This window comes from Mesoplodon bidens (genome assembly GCF_964165515.1).
Source record: "Mesoplodon bidens genome assembly, chromosome: 7".
NCBI lineage: Eukaryota > Metazoa > Chordata > Mammalia > Artiodactyla > Ziphiidae > Mesoplodon > Mesoplodon bidens.
The window spans coordinates 78342340-78365312 of record NC_138164.1 but is presented as its reverse complement, the minus strand read 5'-3'; the positions used below and the strand labels follow the sequence as shown (position 1 = coordinate 78365312).

General features: G+C 38.9%; 1 protein-coding gene across 1 annotated transcript in view; it reads right to left on the bottom strand.

The window, feature by feature from the left end:
• DEUP1 (deuterosome assembly protein 1) overlaps positions 1–22973 on the bottom strand; it is a 230129-nt gene that overhangs the window by 98490 nt on the left and 108666 nt on the right. The window contains exons 5-8 of the mRNA XM_081239130.1: positions 11221–13020; positions 8335–8491; positions 3146–3426; positions 1386–1458 (exon numbers count right to left, since the gene is read on the bottom strand). Coding sequence (XP_081095256.1) covers positions 1386–1432 — 47 coding nt within the window. The 5' untranslated portion in view covers positions 1433–1458; positions 3146–3426; positions 8335–8491; positions 11221–13020. The remainder of the gene's footprint in view (positions 1–1385; positions 1459–3145; positions 3427–8334; positions 8492–11220; positions 13021–22973) is intronic.

The window sequence follows — 22973 nt, the reverse complement described above, 5'->3', positions numbered from 1 at the left end:
GGGCCAAGTTCCTGCTTTATTTCTCTTTCTTTCCACCTTTCTGAACTCAATGTGACAGAGGCTGCTAGTTGTTCACCAATATCCATTATTTTTCCTTTTATTGTAGTACCTCTAAGCTTTAACTGGCCATATGGCTGCCCAGTTAGAGACTGCGTTTCTCAGCCTTCCTTGCAGCTAGCTCTTGCCCTGGGGCTAAGTTCTGGCCAATGCGGAGTGAACAGAAGCAAGGCTTGTCACTTCCAGGTCATACTCCTAAGAGGAACGGTCTTACTCTCTCCTCTTGCCCTTCCCCCTTCCCTCTGGCAGGAGCACAGTCATGATGGTGGGAGCTGAAGCAATCACTTCAGGCCCAGAGCTGGAAATCATGTAGTGAGAATGGCGGAGCTGCCCTACCAGCCCTGGTCTGCTCATCTCTGGTCTTGTGGATGAAACAGAAATACACTTCAATCTTTTTTAAACCTGTGTATTTGGGGGTCTCTTTGTCACAAAAGCTTAGACTATACTCTAACTAATATGCTCAATTTTGTTAGTTGTAAAATGAGAATGATACCTAGCAGGGCTGTTCTAAGGAGGACTATGCAGTAGAAGTTTAAGACTTGTGCAGCTTTCCTTTAGCCTGATGTCAAAGTCACAGTCTGAGCAGAATAACTGAAAGTAAGATACCTGGAGTGTTTGACTAGTGCCAAAGTCAGTCACAGTCAAGATCAGGCACTATAGTATCACCCCTACCCCCCATCCCTCTCCCACTTTCTCCACTCCTTCTCAACTCCCTAAGCTCTAGGGTCAGCCAGTGGCCAGTTGGCTAATGAAACAGTAGGAGGAGAAACCTTTACGGGGTTGGTGGCAGGGAAGGACAGACATTTGTCAAAAAGAATTTAATTTTTTACAATGGCAAATGCCATACAAACTCTGTTCCTTATCTCTTCCTGAAACGTTTGGTAAAATATCCAGTTCTTGTTGCAGTTTTGAGGAGCTAAATCTGTTTTGAGGCTATGTTTACGTTTTGAGTTCAGCCTTAAGGGCAAGACTGGAGGGATGCTTGGACACTCAATGCAGCAGAAAAGGAGCAAGCTGGCCAGGAGCTGCTGCACTGTGGAAACCCAAGAGCACATGAGGCCTATGTGGGCATCCATCACCCTAGAACACTGGAAAATTTCACTAAAAGTTGGAAAATGGTGATTTTTGACTACAGATCCATAGTTAAAACTGAAAAGGCTCAAACTATAGATTCTTAATTAAAGTCACTTGAATTTCTCCCAACCTCCTCACCAAAAATAATTGGTACATCCTCTATTAATACTAAATTTCAAAATTCACATAACATCAGGGAGATTTTGGCATAATTAAGTACCAACGTAATTAAAAAGAAATGCCTCAGCACTTACCCCACTGTATTATGGGCTTGGTTCTCCATGTCAAGAAACTGCAGCATCTTGTTTGTATTTCTTGATTTTTAATCTGTGAGGGGGAAAAATGATCTAGATTTCTAAAATGCTTACATTTATTAACCTATAAAACAAAAAAATGTTGCTACTGGCAAACCATGTTGTTATATGAGTTCTTCTGAGTGTAGTAGCTCTTGGTTCCACAAAACATAGAAACTTGCATGTGTGTGTGTGCCCCATGCATTTATGACATTGGCTTAGTGATGAGCTGAAATAGATGCTACTGACTGAAGTGAACATTCATTCACTATCTAATGAACAACAGCTTGGTGCCAGGTACTTTGCATAGTGCCAGCACATGAGATAAGTAAAACAGAATTCCTACTCCAGATGGGTCCCAGCTGAAGGTACTCAAGCTTTCCTTCCTGGTGGCTCCCCTAAAGGTCTGCCTTTATTTGAGTAAATTCTTTCTTTGGTCCTGTCTGGATTTAGTTAGAATGAATATACCATGAGATTTAGGACAAAAAGCCTAAAATTGCCTAAAAACAGAAATCTTACAATTCCTCAGTGGCTCTGTGGGCATCTGCTCACCCTTTTGACAAAATAGGGATGTTAGTACTTCCTAAAGTAAAAAAAAATGTTTTTCCCAGCAAGGTAGTTTTAATTAAAAAGAAAAAATCTATGAGGATAATGGACAAATATTGAAAAGGACTTTGACTCCTCTGAATAAAAGTTAAACAGCATTCAAGATGGTAGAAAGAGGAGGAAGACAGGCAGGCTCAGGTCCCTCTCAAGTCAAAGGGATTAAAGAGAGACCCTGGAATTGGGAGTGGAGCAGGAGGGCGAGGAGCAGGAATGGGGAATGAAAACTTGACCAGTACGTTCAGATGAATAATTTCATTTTGTAGGTTCTCAAATCCCTCACTTTAACATCAGGGAAACTGAGGCACAGACGAGCCAAGTGACTTGCCCAAAGCCACACAACTAGAACACAGACCTTCCAGTTTAGGGAGAATCTCTGTTATGGATTCTACAGGGTCAGTCCGAGCCTCTCTCCACCCGTCCGCAGCCCGCGCCCCCCGGGAGGGTTCAAGGCCAGCCTCCTCGGATCATCCTGTCTGTTGGGGGTCCCCTGCCCCTCTTGGACAAGCTGGGCTGAAGGTCGAGGGTCCGAGGCGGGTTACCTGCGCCGCGCCGCGCGCTCTCCCGACAGGTCTGAAGCCCCGAGAGTAGGAACGCCGGGGCCATCGCCAGCCTGGCCCGCCCCGAGGGGCCGCGCCGTCCGCCGCGCGGCCTCCGAGGCCGTTACGGCCTCTCGCTCCCGGCCCGACGCCGCCGCAGAGCCGCCGCTGGCTGCCATGGGGACGCGGCCGAACTCGCTGCTGCGCGGGGTGAGGTGGGGCATGGGCTCGGCGGCGCGGCGGGCTGACCCGCGGGAGGCCGCGGCTGGCGCGCCTTGCCGGGCTACCCGGGACCTCGCCGCCCTGCAGTTCTGCGTGTGGGGTCTGCTCAGCAGACGGAGGGCTCCCCGAGACCATATTCTGGGTGCTGTCCACTTTGTGGCTCCCACTGCTTAGCAGAGTGTCCGGCACTCGATGGGGATCCGAGAAATATTTGTCGAATGAATGCACGAAATAACGAGGGAACAAAGTGTAAACAGCTGTGGGGAGGGAGGGTTCTGCATCCAGGTTCCTTAAATCCCCCTGGCTTCCCCCGCTCTTACCCACATTTGAAAAGATACGAAAAAGAAATAGACTTACGGCAAAGAGAGCTGCCCTTCGAGTCACCAAAGTGTCCCCCAGCTAGGAAGCGCTGGACTTTCAGCAGCAACTGTACCTGTCTTTCCCGTCTAGCGCATTGGGTCCTTAGAACAACTCTGCGAGTTAGACGGAGCAGATAGTGTTGCTTCCCTTTTAGGGAGAAGGAAATACCTCCTAACTGGGGGAACACGGACGGAACTCAGAGTGATTGATTCCAAATTCTTTCTTCTTTTTCACCAAATTCCAAGTATAACTGATGACAGAAGCTCTGTCTCATGGTTCTGATTTCAAAGAAATGATAGGAAAGAATATATGCATAAATACTTGTACGTACACACACACACACACACACACACACATACCCTTTTTTTTCCTACTGATACCACGAGTGATATTTTAAGCAGTTAGATTTTGTGTTTGGAAAATATTCTAGCATCTATTTTAGGGACAGTATTCCTTGCAATACATTCAGTCGATTAATTCCTAATTCTTAAAATCTTTTATTTGCACTCCACTTTCATAATATTAACATTAATTTGCTACTTTAATATGGCTATCAATTTAATACTGACCTCAATTCCTCCATCCAAATTCCACCTGAATTTCAAAAAATCATTTGCTGTTTCTTGACAAATTGAGTTTCATAGATGAATTGTGTAAAGTAACTCAGGTCATTAGTGCTAATAAGTGTTTCATAGTCCTTATTATGATTGAATGAAGAAAGTGATCATTTTATCTTAACTTGAGACCTTCCATTATTCTGTAAACCTTAGTCATATTCTCTATTCTTGTCTAAACTGAATGGATCAATGTATTTATTCTGACCCCAGGAAGGGAAAATGGAAATAGGAGTGAAATTTAATGAAGTTTCAGGATGCCCAATATCACTCACGCTGTGTAGCCCTTTACCATTGGTAAGTACTTTTATGTTCATTAGTTCCTTATATGCTCAAAATGTACCATGCAACACAAGTGTAACAGGTGTTATTATAGCTCCTTTTAGCATATTAGGAACCTAAGGTTTAGAAAGAATTAAAAAATTTTGTCCAAGAGGATACATCTAGTTCAAGTGCAGCTAAGATATGGACCAAGATCATCTTACTTCAAATCCAGTGCTCTTCAAACTCTGTCCAAAAATTAAGGTTGAGTAGGTTTCTTTAGCAGTCAGAATCTTGCACAGGTAACTGTAGATGTATTTAAAGCCATATTTTCACAAGAAAGAATGAATGTGAGCAGGGCTTGCAAAGCATAGGTATGTGAGAGTTCACATACTATGACAGATTTAAAGAAAATTTCAATACAGAATAGAAATATCCCATTCAATTGAATAGGAATAAAGGTTTCATTTCAGGGTGAGACCAAAGACTTAAAATGCAAAGACCTACCCTACCCCCATCCTCACTGCTCCATGACTCCCCGCCATCAAGTAAGAACTGCAAAGCCTTGAATTTACCTGAAATGTACCTATTATTAGATCTTTTCAGTTGAAATTGTTTTGAAAGGGATGAGGAGAGGATCGAGGATGGTCTTTGGAAGAAAAGCTAAGGAATGAATTATGTAGAATAAATAATAATCATTATAGACTGAACATTAAAAATTGAAAAACCTCCATTAACAAAACAGTTTTCATGCCAAAATTTATAATAGTAGTACAGAAAACAAACATATGACTTTAATATATGGAAGGTTATATAACTTATCTTTATGTCTGTCTTTTTATCAACATGGGAATATTTATTTTTATATCATTTTAAAAAGAAGGCTAAAAAATTATATATATATAATGAAAAGTTATGACTACCTTATGCATGGAAAATATTTTAGAAAAAAATTTAATAATAATAATTATGAAATAACCATAGAATTGGAAGAATTCATTAAGGGCACCTAGTCCAAACCTTCATTTTATATAAAGAAACTCAGGCCCAAAGAATTAAAATGATTTGACTAGTTCTATTTCTAGTTAATGACAAAAATAGAGATTAGAATCCAGGTTTTTTCCTGATTGTATCTTGCCACTTCTATAAGTGGAAGCAGGTTGAGGGAGTCTTCTGGAGATGCTTCAATGCATATTCTAGTTGAGAAAATAGCCATTCAGGAAAAGGAGATTCGGTCTTTAGAACCAAGGCCACCCTAGAGACAGCACTGTCCCATAGAAATATAATGCATACCACCTATCCACCCATGTAATTTAAAATATTCTAGTAGTCAAACTTAAAAAATAGGAAACAGGTGAAGTTAATTTGAAAAGTATTTGAAAAGTATATTTATTTAACCCAACATATCCAAAATATGTTTTCAACTATATGTTTTCAACATATAGTCAGTATAAAAAATTGAGATATTTTACATTCTTTTTTTCTATACTTAATCTGCAAAATCTGGTGTGTAGTTTATACTTCCAGCACAATCAGTTCCTAGAGCCATATTCAAGTGTTCAATAGCCACAGATGACTGGTGGCTACCAAATTGGACAGCATAGCCCTGGAATATGAGTGCCTGGTCAATGTACTAAAGCCCTTTGTTAAGTGTGAAGGGTCATACAATGAGAGAGATTCTAAGTAATTTGGGTGTGATTTGAGACGGACTATGAAAGTCTCCTCCCTCAAAATCCTCATTAACCTTCCCTGCATTGGGAAAGGGATTGGAGAAAAGCATAACTAGGCCCCTTAGCCAGGCAGGGTGAGGCCTTTCACTGCATCATGACTCACAGTCCTATGAGTTCTCCTCATCAGGGCTGCTTCTCCAAAGAGAATTCAGACAATTCAGATTTGATGGGAGGGCCTCTTTGTGTCGGCTGGCCAGGGGCCCAGGTGCCACAGAAGCACGTCCTCCTGATGGGAATTAGGAACACCGGATCTCATTTTAGTTTCAGAAAATAAAACTAAATTTTTTGGAAAATGGCTACCATGACTTTTTCCTATAGTTTTCCTTCTTAGAGGTCCTTAGTGTTTTGCTTTGTGGTTTTGAAAATGTAACCCTCTCTTGGATATTAAAGGGAACTAAAGATTTTTTACAGTCTTGAGCTAAAGTTTCATGGATGGAATAGCTTATTTCCTAGAATCAGGCATGGCAGGGTTGATGCTGAAGTGAAAGGTTCCCAATGGGGAAGACAAATTTGGAGCCAGGGGCCAACTCTTTCCAAAAGCTCATCTCTGTTAAAACCTTTCAGGTCGGGCCTCCCTGGTGGCGCAGTGGTTGAGAGTCCGCCTGCCGATGCAGGGGATACGGGTTCGTGCCCCGGTCTGGGAGGATCCCATATGCCGCGGAGCGGCTGGGCCCGTGAGCCATGGCCGCTGGGCCTGCGCGTCCGGAGCCTGTGCTCCGCAACGGGAGAGGCCACAGCAGTGAGAGGCCCGCGTACCGCAAAAAAAAAAAAAAAAAAAAAAAAAAAAACCTTTCAGGTCTCGAGCTAATATGATAGTGAGAAATTATTGGGTCAAAATTGAAGAAAGGCAAGAACCTAGAGAAGTGAGCCCAGAGCTCAATGCTTCTTTTGCCTGGAAAGCATTCGATGTTCTGGAAGGAATAACCACAAAACTGAGCAGCAGTTCTTGTAGTCTTGAGAAGCAAAGGGGCCAAAAGACAAAGCCTGGGCTCACCCCAGATAAGGAGTCAATAAATACCCTCTGCCTTTAAGCTGGAATCCCAAAAAGCTTTGCCCTCAGGAAAATGGTGAAGTGGAAATAAATCAGTCCTCTCACTAACTTGCAGCCCAGCTTTGGATCACCTAAGTAATTCAGGACAATCTCAGTCTCTGAGCATGGATAAGGCAGTGTTGGACTGGTAGATTAAAACACCTGGAAAAAGTTAGCAAAAATTTTCTCTGGTGAAGATTAAAATCATTCTAGGCCTCAAATTCTTCCTAAGAATAATATCTCAAATAGCAGAACAGACGCAAATATAATCTAGGACCAGGAAACAAGATACCATCAGGGAAAACTGGTAGAAAGTACAGACCATAGAAACAGAACCACAGAAGATTTATATATTGGAATCAGACAAAGATTATAAAAATATGGATAATATGTTTAAAGAAATAAAAATAAGATTGAAAAATCTGTAAGGAGTGCTAAATATAAAAAGCAACTTAGCATATTTGAAAAGGAATCAAATAGAAATTCTAAAGCTAAAAAAATTACTAATAACAAAAATTAAGAACACAGCAGATGTGTGTAATAGTAGATCTGATACAGGTACAGAGAGAATTTGTGAACTGGAAAACAGATCAGAAGAAAATTTCCAGATTGTAGGGAAAATACAAAATATTGGAAAATATTTTAAGATGAAGGTTTACAACTTTAGTACTTATTAATAGAATTATTTGTTGTTATGAAAATAAAAACAGATACTATATATGAAAGTATCTAGTACATGCCCTTGCATTTAGTGGGTACTCAAGAAGTATTTGTTGAATTTGATATTTGGTTATTTCACAAATCATCTTTCTCACTTTTTATAACTTCCATTTCTTTGTCAAAGTGTTCAGGTTTCTCTTTTAATTTTTAAACATATTAATCATAGTCATTTTCTATTCTGTGTCTTATAATTCCAATCTCTGAAATTTTGGGATCTATTACTGCTATTTCTTATCATGTTATCTTATTTTCTTGTATGTTTTATGAGTTTTGACTATAAGATAATTTGTGGGGGGGATTTATTTCTGGGACATCTTTGAGGCTAGAATTGAGGTTAAATTTTTCCAGAGGATTTGCATTTGCTTTTGAGAGTTGCCTTACGGCATAACCAGCCCCAAATTATTTTATATTAAATTTTTGACAGGAGATTTTTAAGACAACACGGGTAATATGAATGAATGAAAAATAAGTGTAGGGACAAGTTATGATACAGATTTCCAGAGAAAGAATTTTCCTTCACTTAGGGTCAAAGTTAAGATAGGTATGTGTTCTGCTGTTCCATTTTTGTGACAAAAAATAAGTGTCTTTTATTTTAGAATAGTTTTAGATTTACAGAAAAATTGTGAAGATAATACAGAGAGTTCCCATATACCCCACATTCAATAGCCCTTATTATTGACATCTTTTATTAGTATGGTCCATTTGTTACAATTAATAAACAAATGCTGATGTATTATTATTAACTACAGTTTGTACTTTACTCAGATTTCCTTAGTTTTTACCTAACATCCTTTTTTCTGTTGCAAGATCCCACCCAGGATAACACATTACCTTTAGTTATCATGTCTTCTTAGGCATCTCTTGGCTGTGACAGTTTCTAAGAATTTCCTTGTTTTCGATGATCTTGACATTTTTGAGAAGTGCTGGTCAGGTATTTTGTAGAATGTCCTTCAACTGGAATTTGTCTTGTGTTTTTCTCATGATTAGACTGGGATTATGGGTTTGGGGGAAGAAGATCACAGAAGTAAACTGCCATTTTCATCACATTGTATCAAGGGTACCTACTGTCAACATGGTTTATGATTGTGGGTGTTGATCTTGGTCACCTGATTGAGATAGTGTTTGTCAGGTTTCCCCACTGTAAAGTTACTCTCCCCTCCCTTTCCACTCTGTGCTCTTTGGATGGAAGTTATTATGTACAGCCCACATTTAAGGAATAAGGAGTTTTGCTCCATCACCTCCTTAAGGGTAGGGTATCTATATGAATTATTTGAAATTCTTCTGCATGGAAGTTTTGTCTCATCTCTCTCATTTATTTATATCTGTATGGACTCATGGATATTTATTGTATACTTTGAATTATAATTCAAAGCTTTTTTATTTATTTTGTTTCTCAAATTGTTCCAGCTTTGGCCACTGGGAATTCTTTCAGTTAACTTCTATGTCCCTTTGACATACTCTCATCATTGTGGGTTTTAGTTTCGTTTAGTTTTGGGATTTTTTGAAGCACTTCATGACTTTCTGGCATTATAAGATGCTCCAGGCTCATCTATATCTATAAATATCTATATCTACAAGTATCTATAAATGCTTCTATACGTAACCATTTGTTTTTTTATTAGGCTAAACATGAGTTCCCATTGTAATCTCCAACTAACCTATTATGTGGATCATTCTAACCTCCTCTCCTTGCTTACGTGTAAACTCCTATGCCAACAGGAAAAAATTGGCTCCTACCATCCACCATCTATTTACTTAATTACTCAACTGTATAAGTATACAGGTATCACAGTATTGGAAGCGTTAACCTGTACCCTCTGAAAAACAACTTTATCAGTTAGTACAGTACTTATGTACAGTTAATTTTGCCTTTTTTACAGATTCTATTCATACCCAAATTTACTTAGATCAGTACCTTTGCCCCTTACCTCTTTCATACATTTATAATATAGTTAGAATGTCACATTTTGCATTCCATCCTGGGATCCTTCAACCCCCTAAATCACTTTTTAAAAATTTGTATGCATTAAAGTTTACTCTTTGTCTCTCATTTACTTTTATAGTGAGAGTAGCCTTTGGGGATCCCAGTTTTTTGCAGGGGTCTTCTATTAGAATCCTCACCTGGGCTGGTCCTGGGCTTTATATCCATTGCCCTTCTGCCCATAGTCATCACAGTGTAAGAAGAAACACTCAGGGAAAAGCTGCTGTTAGCATTTACTCCCTTGTTAGAGGTCTTGCTTTTACTTGGGTTTACAAATCTATCGGTTCCATTCTTTCTTTCCAACTCAGCAACATATTTTATATTTCATTTGTTTTGATAAGGAGGGTTGTTCAGTATACCTAATCAAACATGCTGCCAGAAATGGAAGTCTTTTCTACATTACTTAAATTTTTTCATATCATATTATATATAAATGTTCTTTAAGTTTCCTCAGCTCTTTATTTTTAGAAACAGGAACAGTAAAAATTATGACTGAGTTAAATAAATAATGCTTCAAGATCAGCCCCCATCTGCTATAAATAGTGTTGTTAGTGAGAGATTAAAGAACAGACTATAGCAACGTGTGGAGTAAGAGAATATGGCTTTAAAATATATTTAGAACACAGAATTTTGTATTAGGAAATCTAACTATCATTATTTTACTGTTATTTAATTTTATTGAAATGACTTCTATGAATTGAGAATTACTTTCTGTGTATCTCTGAGTGTCATGTTTCCTAGTTATCCTATAAACAGTGGTTAATGTGCAGGTGGTTGAGTAAAACTGAGTTAGAGATACATGAAGAAACAAATTTCAATGGATAAACATTCTGTCATCACCATGAGAGACTGCAGCTCCTGTTTGAGAGAGATACCAGTGTTTTATCCATTTTAGTGTCACCCTTCAATGAGCATGTGAAACAACACGAAGGTTGAAGAAAAGTGACTCCTAGTACCCTTGTTTCTTAGGTTTGTGTTGAAAGACTACTCATCATGTTGCCACCATTATGCCTCTTTTTGTTCCTGGTATAAAGCATGTTAGCACTGTCCCTGTTGCTACCTAATATGAGTTGTTATGCCTATAATAAAACATTATTCCAGGAGGCATCTGAGTTCAGTGTTGAGGGAACATAAGTTTGCCACATTCAATAGGAAAAAAGAAAACCAAAACATTTTTCTCTTTTCCTTTTCCTGGACAAAAATGATGAAACCTCTTAGATATGTCTCAGAAAAGGAAGCAGAGAAATATGTACCATGAAATCTAGTTTCCAGTGCCCTTACATATAGAGCCGCTTACTCCCCACCTGCTTGCATTCTACAGTGCTTGATTCTACAGAAAACTTGCTAGAAAACAACTTTTGACAATTTAGGGATTGGTCATCTCTAAAAAATAAACTTACATCATTCTGATGGAACATTGTGGAGTGTCACCTGAAAAGTATACTTGCCTTCAGTTTATGGTAACCTCAACATCCAGAAACCCAAATTATCTCTGAAAGTTTGTAAATTGCTTTGTAAAGAAGGCATCAATCTCATTATCATGGGGTTGTGCTGAAATTCATTATGCAGTCCTATATCTGAACTGACTGGGAGAATTTTCTCAGCTTGACATAAATCCTTAGATGGTAGAGATTGATGATCATTGTGAGAAGAAACCACATTTTCTTTTTTTTTTCTCTTTGCATTGTTAAATGTTTCAATTGCATTTCTCACTTTAACTGGGCTAAGTCACTTACCTGCCCATGGCTGAATTAGGTTTGTTAACAATGAAGGAAAGGAAATTCATTCTTCTGAAAAAAGAATCAATAGCAGTAGGCAGTAGGCCCTCCAAGCAGGAAAAGATATATAATTTCAATGTTCATCATTTAAAATTGTGGAATTCTTATCTTGAACCCTTCTTTTCCTTTGAATATACAATATTAAAATACAACTATACAAGTGATTTATTTCCGAGAAATTTATCTGAGCATTACAGAAAGAAGATGGGCTTTGAATTCAGACAGACGAGAGTTTGAATCCCAACTCTGTTATTTAACAGCTATATGACTGTCAAACATTTAATTTCACTGAATATTAGTTTCCTCCTTTCCATAGTGGGAAATAATAGTAGTTACAGGGCTGTAGTACATATTAAATTAGGTCAGTGATGTATTTAATGTGCTTGTCACTCAGTAGGTACCTAAGAATAGTTGGAATTAGCATCACTACATGGTTGTTTCTATTGTAGTGTTATTATTTGTTATATAACTATTCTGCTGTGTTTTATATATTCAGAGAGAAAAACTTTTAGAAGCAAATTAGCCCGGACAAGTTAAAATAAAGAGCTTAGAGAACACTTGAATGATAATTAAATATTGATAAAGGGAAAGGGAAAGGTAATTAAATTAATTGGTTGCTAAGGTATTTTTCCCAATTAAAAGTCAATCCCGGGCTTCCCTGATGGCGCAGTGGTTGAGAGTCCACCTGCCGATGCAGGGGACATGGGTTTGTGCCCCGGTCCGGGAAGATCCCACATGCCACGGAGCGGCTAGGCCAGTGAGCCATGGCCACTGAGCCTATGCGTCCGGAGCCTGTGCTCTGCAGCGGGAGAGGCCACAACAGTGAGAGGCCCACATACAGCAAAAAAAAACACAAAAAAACAAAAAAACAGTTAATCTCATGGGGTTAAATAAAGACTTTCTGTGTGTCGAAATTTCATTTACTATTCCATTATTCATCCATTCAAAAACAGCACATTTATGTAATGTGAACTATATGCTAGGCATTGTGGGAGAGGAAAGATCAAGGGGTAGGAGCATGCAAAGAGAAATTCATCTGATAAGCAAGGTGCTTTTTTCAAATCATAAATATACAAAAAAATGCTCATCCTCACCAATAAAGAATACAAATTAGTAAAAATATCAAGTAGGATTGAGAAAAATTAGAAAGACTGATAACATTTAAAATTGGCAAAGAGAGAGAGACATTCTCATCTACTGTTTGGGAGAGTATAAATTGTTACAATTATTCTGAGGAGGCAATTTAACAATATCTACCTAAATTTAAAATGTGCAAGCCTAAAATTCCAATTTTAAGAATTTATCCTATAGAAATAATTTCTTGAGGACATAAAGATATACATAAAAATAGGTTTTGTTGCAGCATTGTTTATAATAGCAAAAAAGGAAGGGGGAGAGCAACAGAATAGTGTACACCTGTATTAGATATGTATTGCTGTGTAACAAATTATCCCCAAAATTATCAGTTGAAAACAACAAATATCTATTACCTTATTTCTTTAAGGGTCATGAATTTGGTTTTGGCTTAGCTGGGTGCTTCTGGCTCCGAGTCTCTCATGAGATTACAGTCAGGATGTTGACCAGGATTAGAGCCTTTGAAGACTTGACTGGGACTGAAGGATCTGCTTCCAAGATGGCCCACTCCTGTCTGTTGGCAGGTGACCTCAGTCCCTCTCTACATGGACCATGTGAACATTTCCATGGAGCTTCTTGAGCATCCTCATGACATGGCAGCTGGCTTCTCTCAGGAAAAATGAGCTAAAAGACAAGAAGGAAGCTGCAATGCCTTTTATGAACTAGTCTTGGAGATCACACATTATCATTTCTATAATATTCTATTCATTAGCACCAAGTCACCAAATCCAGTCTAAGCTCAAGGGAAAATGAATTAGGCTCCATTTTTGGAGGGAAGGGTGTTGAATGATTTATGGATGTATTTTAAAACTATTTAACTTGTCCTCCGGCCACAGATTAAAATTATTCTCACATAGAAAATATACTCATCCCCTTCCAACACCCCCCAACCAACCCCATTTCAACAATTTATTGCATCGGTTTAAAGTCCAGAAACATGTCAACTTAATCAGATCCAGGTGAGGCTTCAGCTTGTCAGGTGTCATTCCTTAAGTGCAACTCCTTGAGTATGGTTCCAACAAGGAGATCCCCCAACAAGGGGATCCTTGAGATCCCCTTAGATCTCAAGCCCTGTGAACTAAAGAGACAAGTTATCCATATATATATACATCCATATACACACACATAAATACATACATGAGGGGATAACTCATCCTATATATATATACATATACATATATGTATGTGTATATATATATATATATATATATATATATATATATATATATATATGGGACAGGCACAGGATAACCACTCTGGACATTCTTGTTCAAAAAGAGAAAAAATGGGATGTCCAAAGCAGTCACTGTTCTATAGCAATTCTGAAATCCACTCAGCTACATGTTAGAAGTTCTTGATTCAAACTCATTCCTACTCCTGACCAGGAATGATTGTTCATGGCTCTTGGCTTCAATAACCTCTGAAGGTCACCTGGTACATCAGGTACATTTTCTACTTTCCTGATTCATTCCTCCTTTTCCTTGAAAGTTAGCCTATTTTGGAGCTATGTAGTTTTCTCAGTAAAATTTTGGAGCTCCAAATGCCTGTTTTCATTGTGTACTATCTCCTTCAGTCTAAGCTGGTGTTATTTCTGTAATTATAATTATTTTTAGAAACTCTGTGGGCCTCCCACGAATCTTATCAGGGTTCACTTCATTAGACAAAAGCCACACCCACAAATCTCTCCAAGGTAAATTCTTCTCTACCTTGAGCTTCTGCTGAACTATGGAAGGACAGTATGCTTCAGCTTCTTCAAAGCTCTGTTGTTTGAACAGCTCTCTGAGGCACCATCTTAGATCTTCCTGAGGTCATAAGCAAAGTATTTTAAAGCTACACTCTTAGCCTCATCTCTAAACTAGGCTTTCTTGGCAGTGGCCTGGAATTGATCTTTGCTGCAAATCCATTTCTTCATTTTAGTTTTGTTTGCCATCTGGAAGGACAGAATTTTTAAAAACCATCCATTTCTGGCTTCTTTGTGTTTAACAATCCTTCCTTTGGTTTCTCTCTTTCCTCTCATATTTCATTACAATCAGCAAGAAGAAACCAGGTGGCACCTTCAGCATTTTACCTGGAAATGTCCTTAGCTAGATCATCTGGCACATCAGGTACATTTTCTACTTTCCACATTACCACAGGGGACAGTCTTACTAAACTTTCTGCCACTATGTAACAAGGATCCCCTTTTCTCCAGTTTCCCTAAAGTTGTTCCTCACTTTCCTGTAAGCTCTCACCAGAGCCTCCCTATGGCAACCAGGCCTCTATTAACACTTTCTGACACTCTCCTCAAAGCCTTTACAGCCTTTTCCCACTACCCAGTTCCAAAGCCACTTCCACATTTTTAGGTACTTATTAGGATAGCACCCAACTTCCAGGTATCAAAATCAGTATCATTATCTACTGCTGTGTAACAAATTACTCCAAAACATAGCAGCTTATAACAACCATTTATTATATCACAATTGCTGTGGGTCAAGAATCAGGAAGCAACTTAACTGGGTGACTTTGGCTCAGGGTCTCTCATGAGATTATAGTCAAGATGTCAGTGGGGCTGTTTTCACTTTTTTAAATTGAAGTATAGTTAATTTACAAAGTTGTGTTAATTTCAAGTGTACAGCAAAGTGACTCAGTATATATATATATATATATATATATATATATATATATATATATATATATAATCTTTCTCAGATTATTTTCCATTATGGTTCCTTTATAGGTATTACAAGATATTGAGTACAGTTCCCTGTGCTATACAGTAGGTCCTTGCTGTTTATCTATTTTATATACAGTACTGTATATTTGTTAATCCCAAACTCCTAATTTATCTCCTCCTCTCCCTCCCGTGGCATTCTTTTAAAGGCTTCAGTGGGGCAGGGGTATCCACTGCCAAAATGGTTCACTTGAATGTGTAGTGTCAGAGGGCCACTGTTCCTCACTGGCTGTTGGCATGGGACATTAATTCCTGGCCATATAGGTCTTTCTTCAGGGCTTCTTGAGTGTCCTCATGACAAAGAACTGGCTTCTCTCAGAATGAGTGATCTGAGAGAGAAAGAGAAAAGGGGAAGCTGCAATGCCTTTTATGATCTAGTCTCAGAAGTCACATAATGTCACTTCCACCACATTCTATTCATTAGAAGCGAGTCACTAAGTTCAGTCCACACTCAGGGGAGGGGAATTAGGCTCCACCTTTTGGAAAGGAGTATCAAGAATTAATGGACTTCTTTTACTTTGTGAATGTATTTTAAAACCATATCAATACCCATTAAAAATAATGAGGTATGTTAAAAAATACTAACTTAGAAAAGCATTGTTGATATATCATTAATTAAAAAGAACAGAGCAAGTTTTATGATATGTATAGCAATGATATATATAGCGTGATTTTTTATTTTGGGAGAAACCAACCAAATCTTACATATGTAGGTGTAAGCATAAAAGTTTCTAGAAGCTTACAGATGAAAATGTTGATAGTGCTTACAGACGTATGGTAGGTGGTTGGAAATGAACCTAGTGGACTGCAGAGGAGTGAGTTTTACACATTACATTGAAAAAGAGGAATAATTACAAGTAATTTTTTACTACTTCTTTGTGTCTTTCTGTGATTCCAAACTTGCTAAAATAAACATGTATTGCTTATATAATTAGAAGGTAGCAAGTGTGCATAACAGGGAGAGATTTAACTTTTAGCTATAAACATTGGATTGAGATTGGAAGAGAATGGAGATGAGACCTTACCCAAATCTCAACATAATGATCAAAAGCCCAACAGGAACACCAGTTTGTTAGTACTAAAGATCTGATTTGTTGAAAGTGGATAAAATCAGCCCTGTAAATTGTGAAAAACATAATTTCAATTCTATCTGTTGGACTACAGGGTGTTGACAAGATTTTAAGAAAGAATATATAACAAAGGATTTCTGACTAACACGGCAGATTGAAACATGCCTTCCCTACTCTCCTCTCCTGAAATTCCACTACAATGTCAATAGAAGATGAGATAGACACACACACACACACACACACACACACACAAATAGAGAGAAGAGGGGAGAGGGAGGTAGATATTGATAGAGAAAGAAAGAGGGAGAGAGAGAGAGATTGCAAGAGACAGAGAATGAGAGAGAGAGGAGGAGAGAGAAAGGGAAGGGAACAGGAAGAGAAAGAACAGGAAAGAAGACAGTGGTATAATTTTGGCAGCTGGAAAGCTGATGGATTAGTGGTGACTGACTCCTTAGACCAGGGGAAGCTGAAATCTAAGCCTACAAGAGCTGAAGCTAAGAAGTATGTCAACTCATGCCAGGGATTTCCAAAAAAGAAAACTCAGGAATTCAATCCACCAAGTACTTCAAAATATTGGGGAACAGATAGGGAAGAAAACAGAGTGTTGATTGAACATCTACATAAGGTATACCCGGATCCTTTCCTCTATACCATTCCCCAGCTGGATAACTGCCTCTTCTTGAATCTGGCAGAAAACTAGAGGTTTACTCTCTGGAAATGTCAAACCAGAGGTCTCCGGACTTAGGGCATTCAGCAGAGAGGAGGACGGAGTACCATACCAAAAACAGGGGAACTGAATGAAAGCCTCTATTCTAAACAACCTCTTCCATGGCTCAGCTCTTAGAATGCTGGCAGTCATATTTAAAGGCAGGAGATTAGAGGATTCCTCTCTGAGGAAAGTGATCAGCCAAAGAGGAAAAGGAGAAAAACAAAATAAACTACTTGCACTTGGGAGACCCCTAATGAAATGGCTGTGTTCTACTCAATTATCCTTCAGTGAAGCCAGGTCTTTAATAAGCCCTATTCTCTCTTCTCACAATTTTAAGTCCTCTTTCTTAAATATGAGCAAAACAAGAATAACAAGAGATTTGGGGGAAACTTTTAACATCAGAGAGACCAAAACAAATAGAAAAAGGTAGCACAGATGAAACAATATAGGAAGCAGGAAAAACAAAAACAAAAAAACTATAATCATCTTCAGGGATGATTACATCCCTGCATTACATCCATGACACATGCACACAAAAGTTATAAAAAGAACGTTTAGAAAACCAGATAGACCTTAGAAATTTTGAAATATGATATAAGAAATTATAATTCTGGAATAAAGTTTAGAATGCATTAATGATAGGTATATAGAAAGTTATCAAATGAAAAAAGTTAACTATTAATTCTAGGGAAAACATAACATTATATAAGAATATAATACAGCACTTGGCTAAGATAAAAATAATGTTCACATAGACAAAATAATGCAAACTCAAATACTGATCTATTTAAAAATATGATATAGATAAATGTGTGGGTAGATGAAGAAGGAGTCTGTGTGGTGTCCAGGGGAGTCATGATGTATCTTCAACAGTGGGGAGAGCCTAGAAAATCTCTAAAATACAAAATTAATAAATAGTAGGATAAACTTGCTCATTAGAAAGCTGTGGTAGGTATCTGTCATTTCTTTTCAGGCTGTCTAGCTCCTTTTGAACAACATACTGTTATATTGGGGGAATTTACTGCCATATGAATCCTGTATCCCCAAAATAAACTCCCAAATTCTGTTCCAGTGTCCTTTTCAGCTAGCACAGACACATGTGACCTGGGCTCTGCCAGCAGACTCACTCCCATGAGATTCTGATCTAGAAGTGAGCGACTTGAGGAAGGTGATCCCATATGGAAAGCATTTGGCTGGTGAGGGCTGTAGCAGAATAATTCAGCTTTGGAGGGCGGCCACAAGGTTGAGTTCCAGAGCAGAATTGACATCCATGTGGCACGTGGTGGTAGAATGTGTCTTTTTTCAGGGGAGTCTGCTGTATGGTTTAATCACTGTTCTCAGAAGCTTAGCATCCCCATGAGCTACCCCACGTCTAGAGTCAGTCTGTTGTTTCCAAGTACCTAACAACCCTCAGAACTACAGAGGCAAACAAGAAAAGAATAGCTAAAGAACTTGAAATGGTTACCTCTGGGAGTGAAAATCAAGGGTGGGAAGAGGTTGATCAGGAAACTACTGTTTTTTGTGTTTCTCTTGGGCTTTCTAACCATGACTATTTGACTTTCTAGCTATGTATATACATAAGTTTGATAAAAATTAAAACTGAAACAAAAGAAAACAAAGAGACAATAAGAACTATCTTTTGGAGAGTATAAATACACCACAGAGTGCTATACCTCTCCTTTTTTTGTCTGTGGGAGACATCGCTAACCAATAAAGCTCTCACTCCCTACAGAGGCTGGAATCTCACTCACAATCCTCCCCAACACTTAGTTTTAGGTATATTGGAGTTCGGTCTTCAGTTGAAAACTCTTTGCCATTCTTGGCCTAAGAGGAAATGTTCAGTCTTGTGTAGGCCTGGCCTTGCATTTCTGAACTTAAGTGAAAGCAAGCCCAGAATATGTTTCACGGTATACAGAATTAGAACATATATCCTAATTCTGAGAAATACCTTTATTAAAGGATGTACCTCAGTGCTATAGAACTCTGTTATTCCAGTGAAATTGCTACACTTGAAAGAAGTCAGTTAGGTTTCTGAACATTAACATGAAGATATACCTTGAAGCTTCACAGCACTATGATTAATAGAATTTTATTATCTCAGAGTTTTCAAAGTAGCTTAATCTCTTCACTAGCAGTATTGGCATAGCATTTTATAAGAAAATCATGTTCCTTCAAGTCAACATATAGTTAATTCACATCTGGAGATGAGGCTACTATGACAACATGACAATTTATTGTGGTTTGAACACCTTTGGAAAAGGAATTATTAAAAGGAAGAGAACAGAAATGCTTTGTGATAGAAAAATAGAATATCAGAATTATCTGGACAATTTTTAACAGTCATTTGCAAGGACTTATTGGCACTCTTTTATCTTGGTGTACTTTCTTTCTTTTTTCATTTCTATGACACAGTGGTAGGATTATTTGTTCTATAATGAAAACGAGTTCTGTACAAGATGCAAGAAGCATACTTAAATCCATCGAACATAGCATCTGTTAAAATCTCCTGGCATTAAAGAAATGTTTAGGGCTTCCCTGGTGGTGCAGTGGTTGAGAGTCCGCCTGCCGATGCAGGGGATGCGGGTTCGTGCCCCGGTCCGGGAGGATCCCACACGCCGCGGAGTGGCTGGGCCCGTGGGCCATGGCTGCTGAGCCTGCATGTCTGGAGCCTGTGCTCCACAACGGGAGAGGCCACAACAGTGAGAGGCCCACGTACCGTATAAAAAAAAAAAAAAGTGTTTAACTGGATTTATTTCCAACCTTTTTATGAAATGTAGAACAATTGAGAACTAATTAGAGATCTAATAACCCTCTCTATTATTTCTACAGGTTGGACCATTGCTTTACGTAGAGAGGTATATCAAAAAATCACTTTCTAAACAGCTTTAGGGTAGACATGAAATTGAATAGAAGGAATACATTTTTCTCTGAATCTACTGTTTTTATTGTAAAGGTACAGAAAGAAGTTAGCTATGAGATGAAAGCCTTATGTGAAATGTGTAGAACAGGAGCTAGTGGGTTCCCTCAGAGTTTCCTGACACAGCCATGGCATCTGTGCTATTCCTCAAGCAGGACACATCTGCACTCTTTGATTCTTCCTGCTCTTTCACTTTTTTTTCTCAAATTGAAGTATGGTTGATGTAAAATATTATATTAGATTCAAGTGTTCAACATAGTGATTTGACAATCAAATACATGACAAAATGATCAACACAATAATTCTAGTAAGAATTTGTTACATAGAAAATTATTACAGTATTATTGGCTATATTCCTTATGTTGTCTATTACATCTTGTGACTCATTTATTTTATAACTGGAAGTTTGTACCTCTTAATCCTGTTCACCTATTTTGCCAAACTCTCCCTCCTCCTCCCTGGCAATTGCCTGTTTGTTCTTTGTATCAATGAATCCATTTCTGTTTTGTTTGCTCATTTGTTTTGTTTAGATTCCACATATAAGTGAAATTATACAATATTTGTCTTTATCTGACTCATTTCACTTAGCATAATACCTCTAGGTGCATCCATGCTGTCACAAATGGCAAAATTTTATTCTTTTTAACGGCTGAGTAATATTCCAGTGTGTGTGTGTGTGTGTGTGTGTATTACATCTTCTTTGTCCACTCATCTATCCATGAGCATTTAGGTTGCTTCCATATCTTGGCTTTTGTAAATAATGCTGCAGTGAATATAAGTGTGCATATATCTTTTCAAATTAGTGTTTTGTTTTCTTAAGGTAAATACCCAGAAGTGGAATTGCTGGATCATATGGTAGCTCTGTTTTTACTGTTTTGCAGAACCTCCACAGTGTTTTGCATAGTGGCTGCATCAATTCACATTCTCACCAGCAGTGCACAAGGGTTCCCTTTCTCCGCATACTTGCCAACCCTTGTTATTTATTGTGTACTTGATAATTGCCATCTTAACAGGTGTGAGGTGGTATCTCACTGTGTTTATTTATTTATTTATCTATTTTTTTTCGGTACGCGGGCCTCTCACTGTTGTGGCCTCTCCCATTGCAGAGCACAGGCTCTGGACGCGCAGGCTCAGTGGCCATGACTCACGGGCCTAGCCGCTCTGCAGCATGTGGGATCTTCCCAGACCGGGGCACAAACCCGTGTTCCCTGCATCGGCAGGCAGACTCTCAACCACTGCACCACCAGGGAAGCCCTCACTGTGGTTTTGATTTGCATTTCCCTGATGATTCGTGATGTTGAGCATCTTTTCATGTATCTGTTGGCGATCTGTATGTCTTCTTTGGAAAAATGTCTATTCAGGACATCCACCCATTTTTTAAGTGGATTGCTGTTTTTTTTAAAAAAATATTGAGTTGTATGAGTTATTCACATATTTTGAATATTAACCTCTTATCAGATATATTTTCAAATATTTTTCCCATTTGGTACGTTGCCTTTGCATTTAGTTGATATTTTTCTTCTCGGTGTAAAAGCTTTTTTAGTTTGATATAGTCCCATTTGTTTATTTTTCCTTTTGTTTCGGTTGCCTGGCTCCAATGCCAGCCAAGGGCACCTGCCAGGCCTGGTGAAGTGTGGGGGCCGCTTTGGAAGAGCGCCGTGCTGTTGGGTTCATGGGTGAATCCAGGGTTAATTGCTTGCATGGGGAGAGTCAGTAATGGCACCTGCCAGCACTGGGCCAGCTAGGTAGAGAGTGAGCTAGAAAGAAAAAAACCCAACCAACCAAACAACAAAACTGGCATCCACCAGCTCCTTTATAAGAAAAAGTTCCATCAGATCCCTGCCCCTCAGTCACATACCCTAAAATTAGTCAATGAATCTCCAGGTGCCTTTCATACTGCTGCTTCTGTTCTGGGCCTTGGAGTTTTTGTGCGTGCCCCTTAAGTGTGGATTCTCAGTTTCCTACAGCCCTCTGGCCCACTGGATATAAGTCCCACTTGTTTTCAAAGCCGGATGTCATGGGGGTTCATCTTCCCTGTGTGGGTGCCCTGGGCTGCAGAGGCCAATGTGGGATTTGGAGCCCTTGCTCCTCAGGGGGAACCTCTGAGGCTGTGATTTCCCTTCTGCCTGTGGGATGTGGATCCCAGCCAGACCATGTCTCTGCCCTTCCTATTCATCTCAATGTGGCTTTTATCCTTTACCTTTTTACTTATTTAATTTTTGGCCGCCACGTGGCATGAGGTATCTTAGTTCCCCTACTGGGGATGGAAGCTGTGTCCCCTGCAGTGGAAGCGTGGAGTCTTAACCACTGGACCGCCAGGGAAGTCCCTACCCTTTATCTTTAGTTGCAGAACATCTTTTTTGCTAGTCTTCAGGCTGTTCTCAGAGATGGTTTCCCATATGTAGTTGTAAATTTGGTGTGTCCATGGGAGGAGGTGAGCTCAGGCTCTTCTTACTCTGCCATCTTGAACCACCTCCACACCTTTACCCTGGCATTTTTCAGTCACACCTTCCTATTCCTTGGAATTTGATTGTGTCTGTCTCATCTTTATTTTAATCACATGGCTAATGTGCAAGGGCACATGTTTATAGCTTGAATTTTCTGGCCCACAAAGTCTCAGAGGAGGTTGCATCTCAGGTCCTGGAGAGGAAGACCCAGCAGGGCATGGTAAATGAGATATGGGGCAATGTGGGTAATGACACAGTGTTAGACAAAGCATCAGAAAAACTAGGCTCCCAAATTCTGCCAAAGCAGTGGAGCGACTTTGGGTAAGCCACTTAACCTCTGAATCTCATTTCTCTCATCTGTGAAATGAGATGATTGGGTTTAATCATCTCTAAGATCCTTCCCTGCACCCAAATCCCTTAATATTGATGTGGCATGTCTTAATCTTTTAGGATTCCTATGGATGAGTGTTAAACATAGAAAGTATGTAGGAAGGGTAGCCTGTATTCTCTTAGGGAAACCAAAAAACATGACCAGTGTTAAAGCAGTGCCAAGACAAGTAGAGTTCACGTAGGAATCCATTTGAGTAGTTTAAGGTTGCTATGATTATGTCTAGTGAGAAAAAGGTATTAAGAAGCTGAGTATAAAATATCTCTATAGGAACTATCTATGTAAAGAACAAAGCTTCAAGAAAAATTAAAAGTAAACTCCCTAAAGGCATAAAGT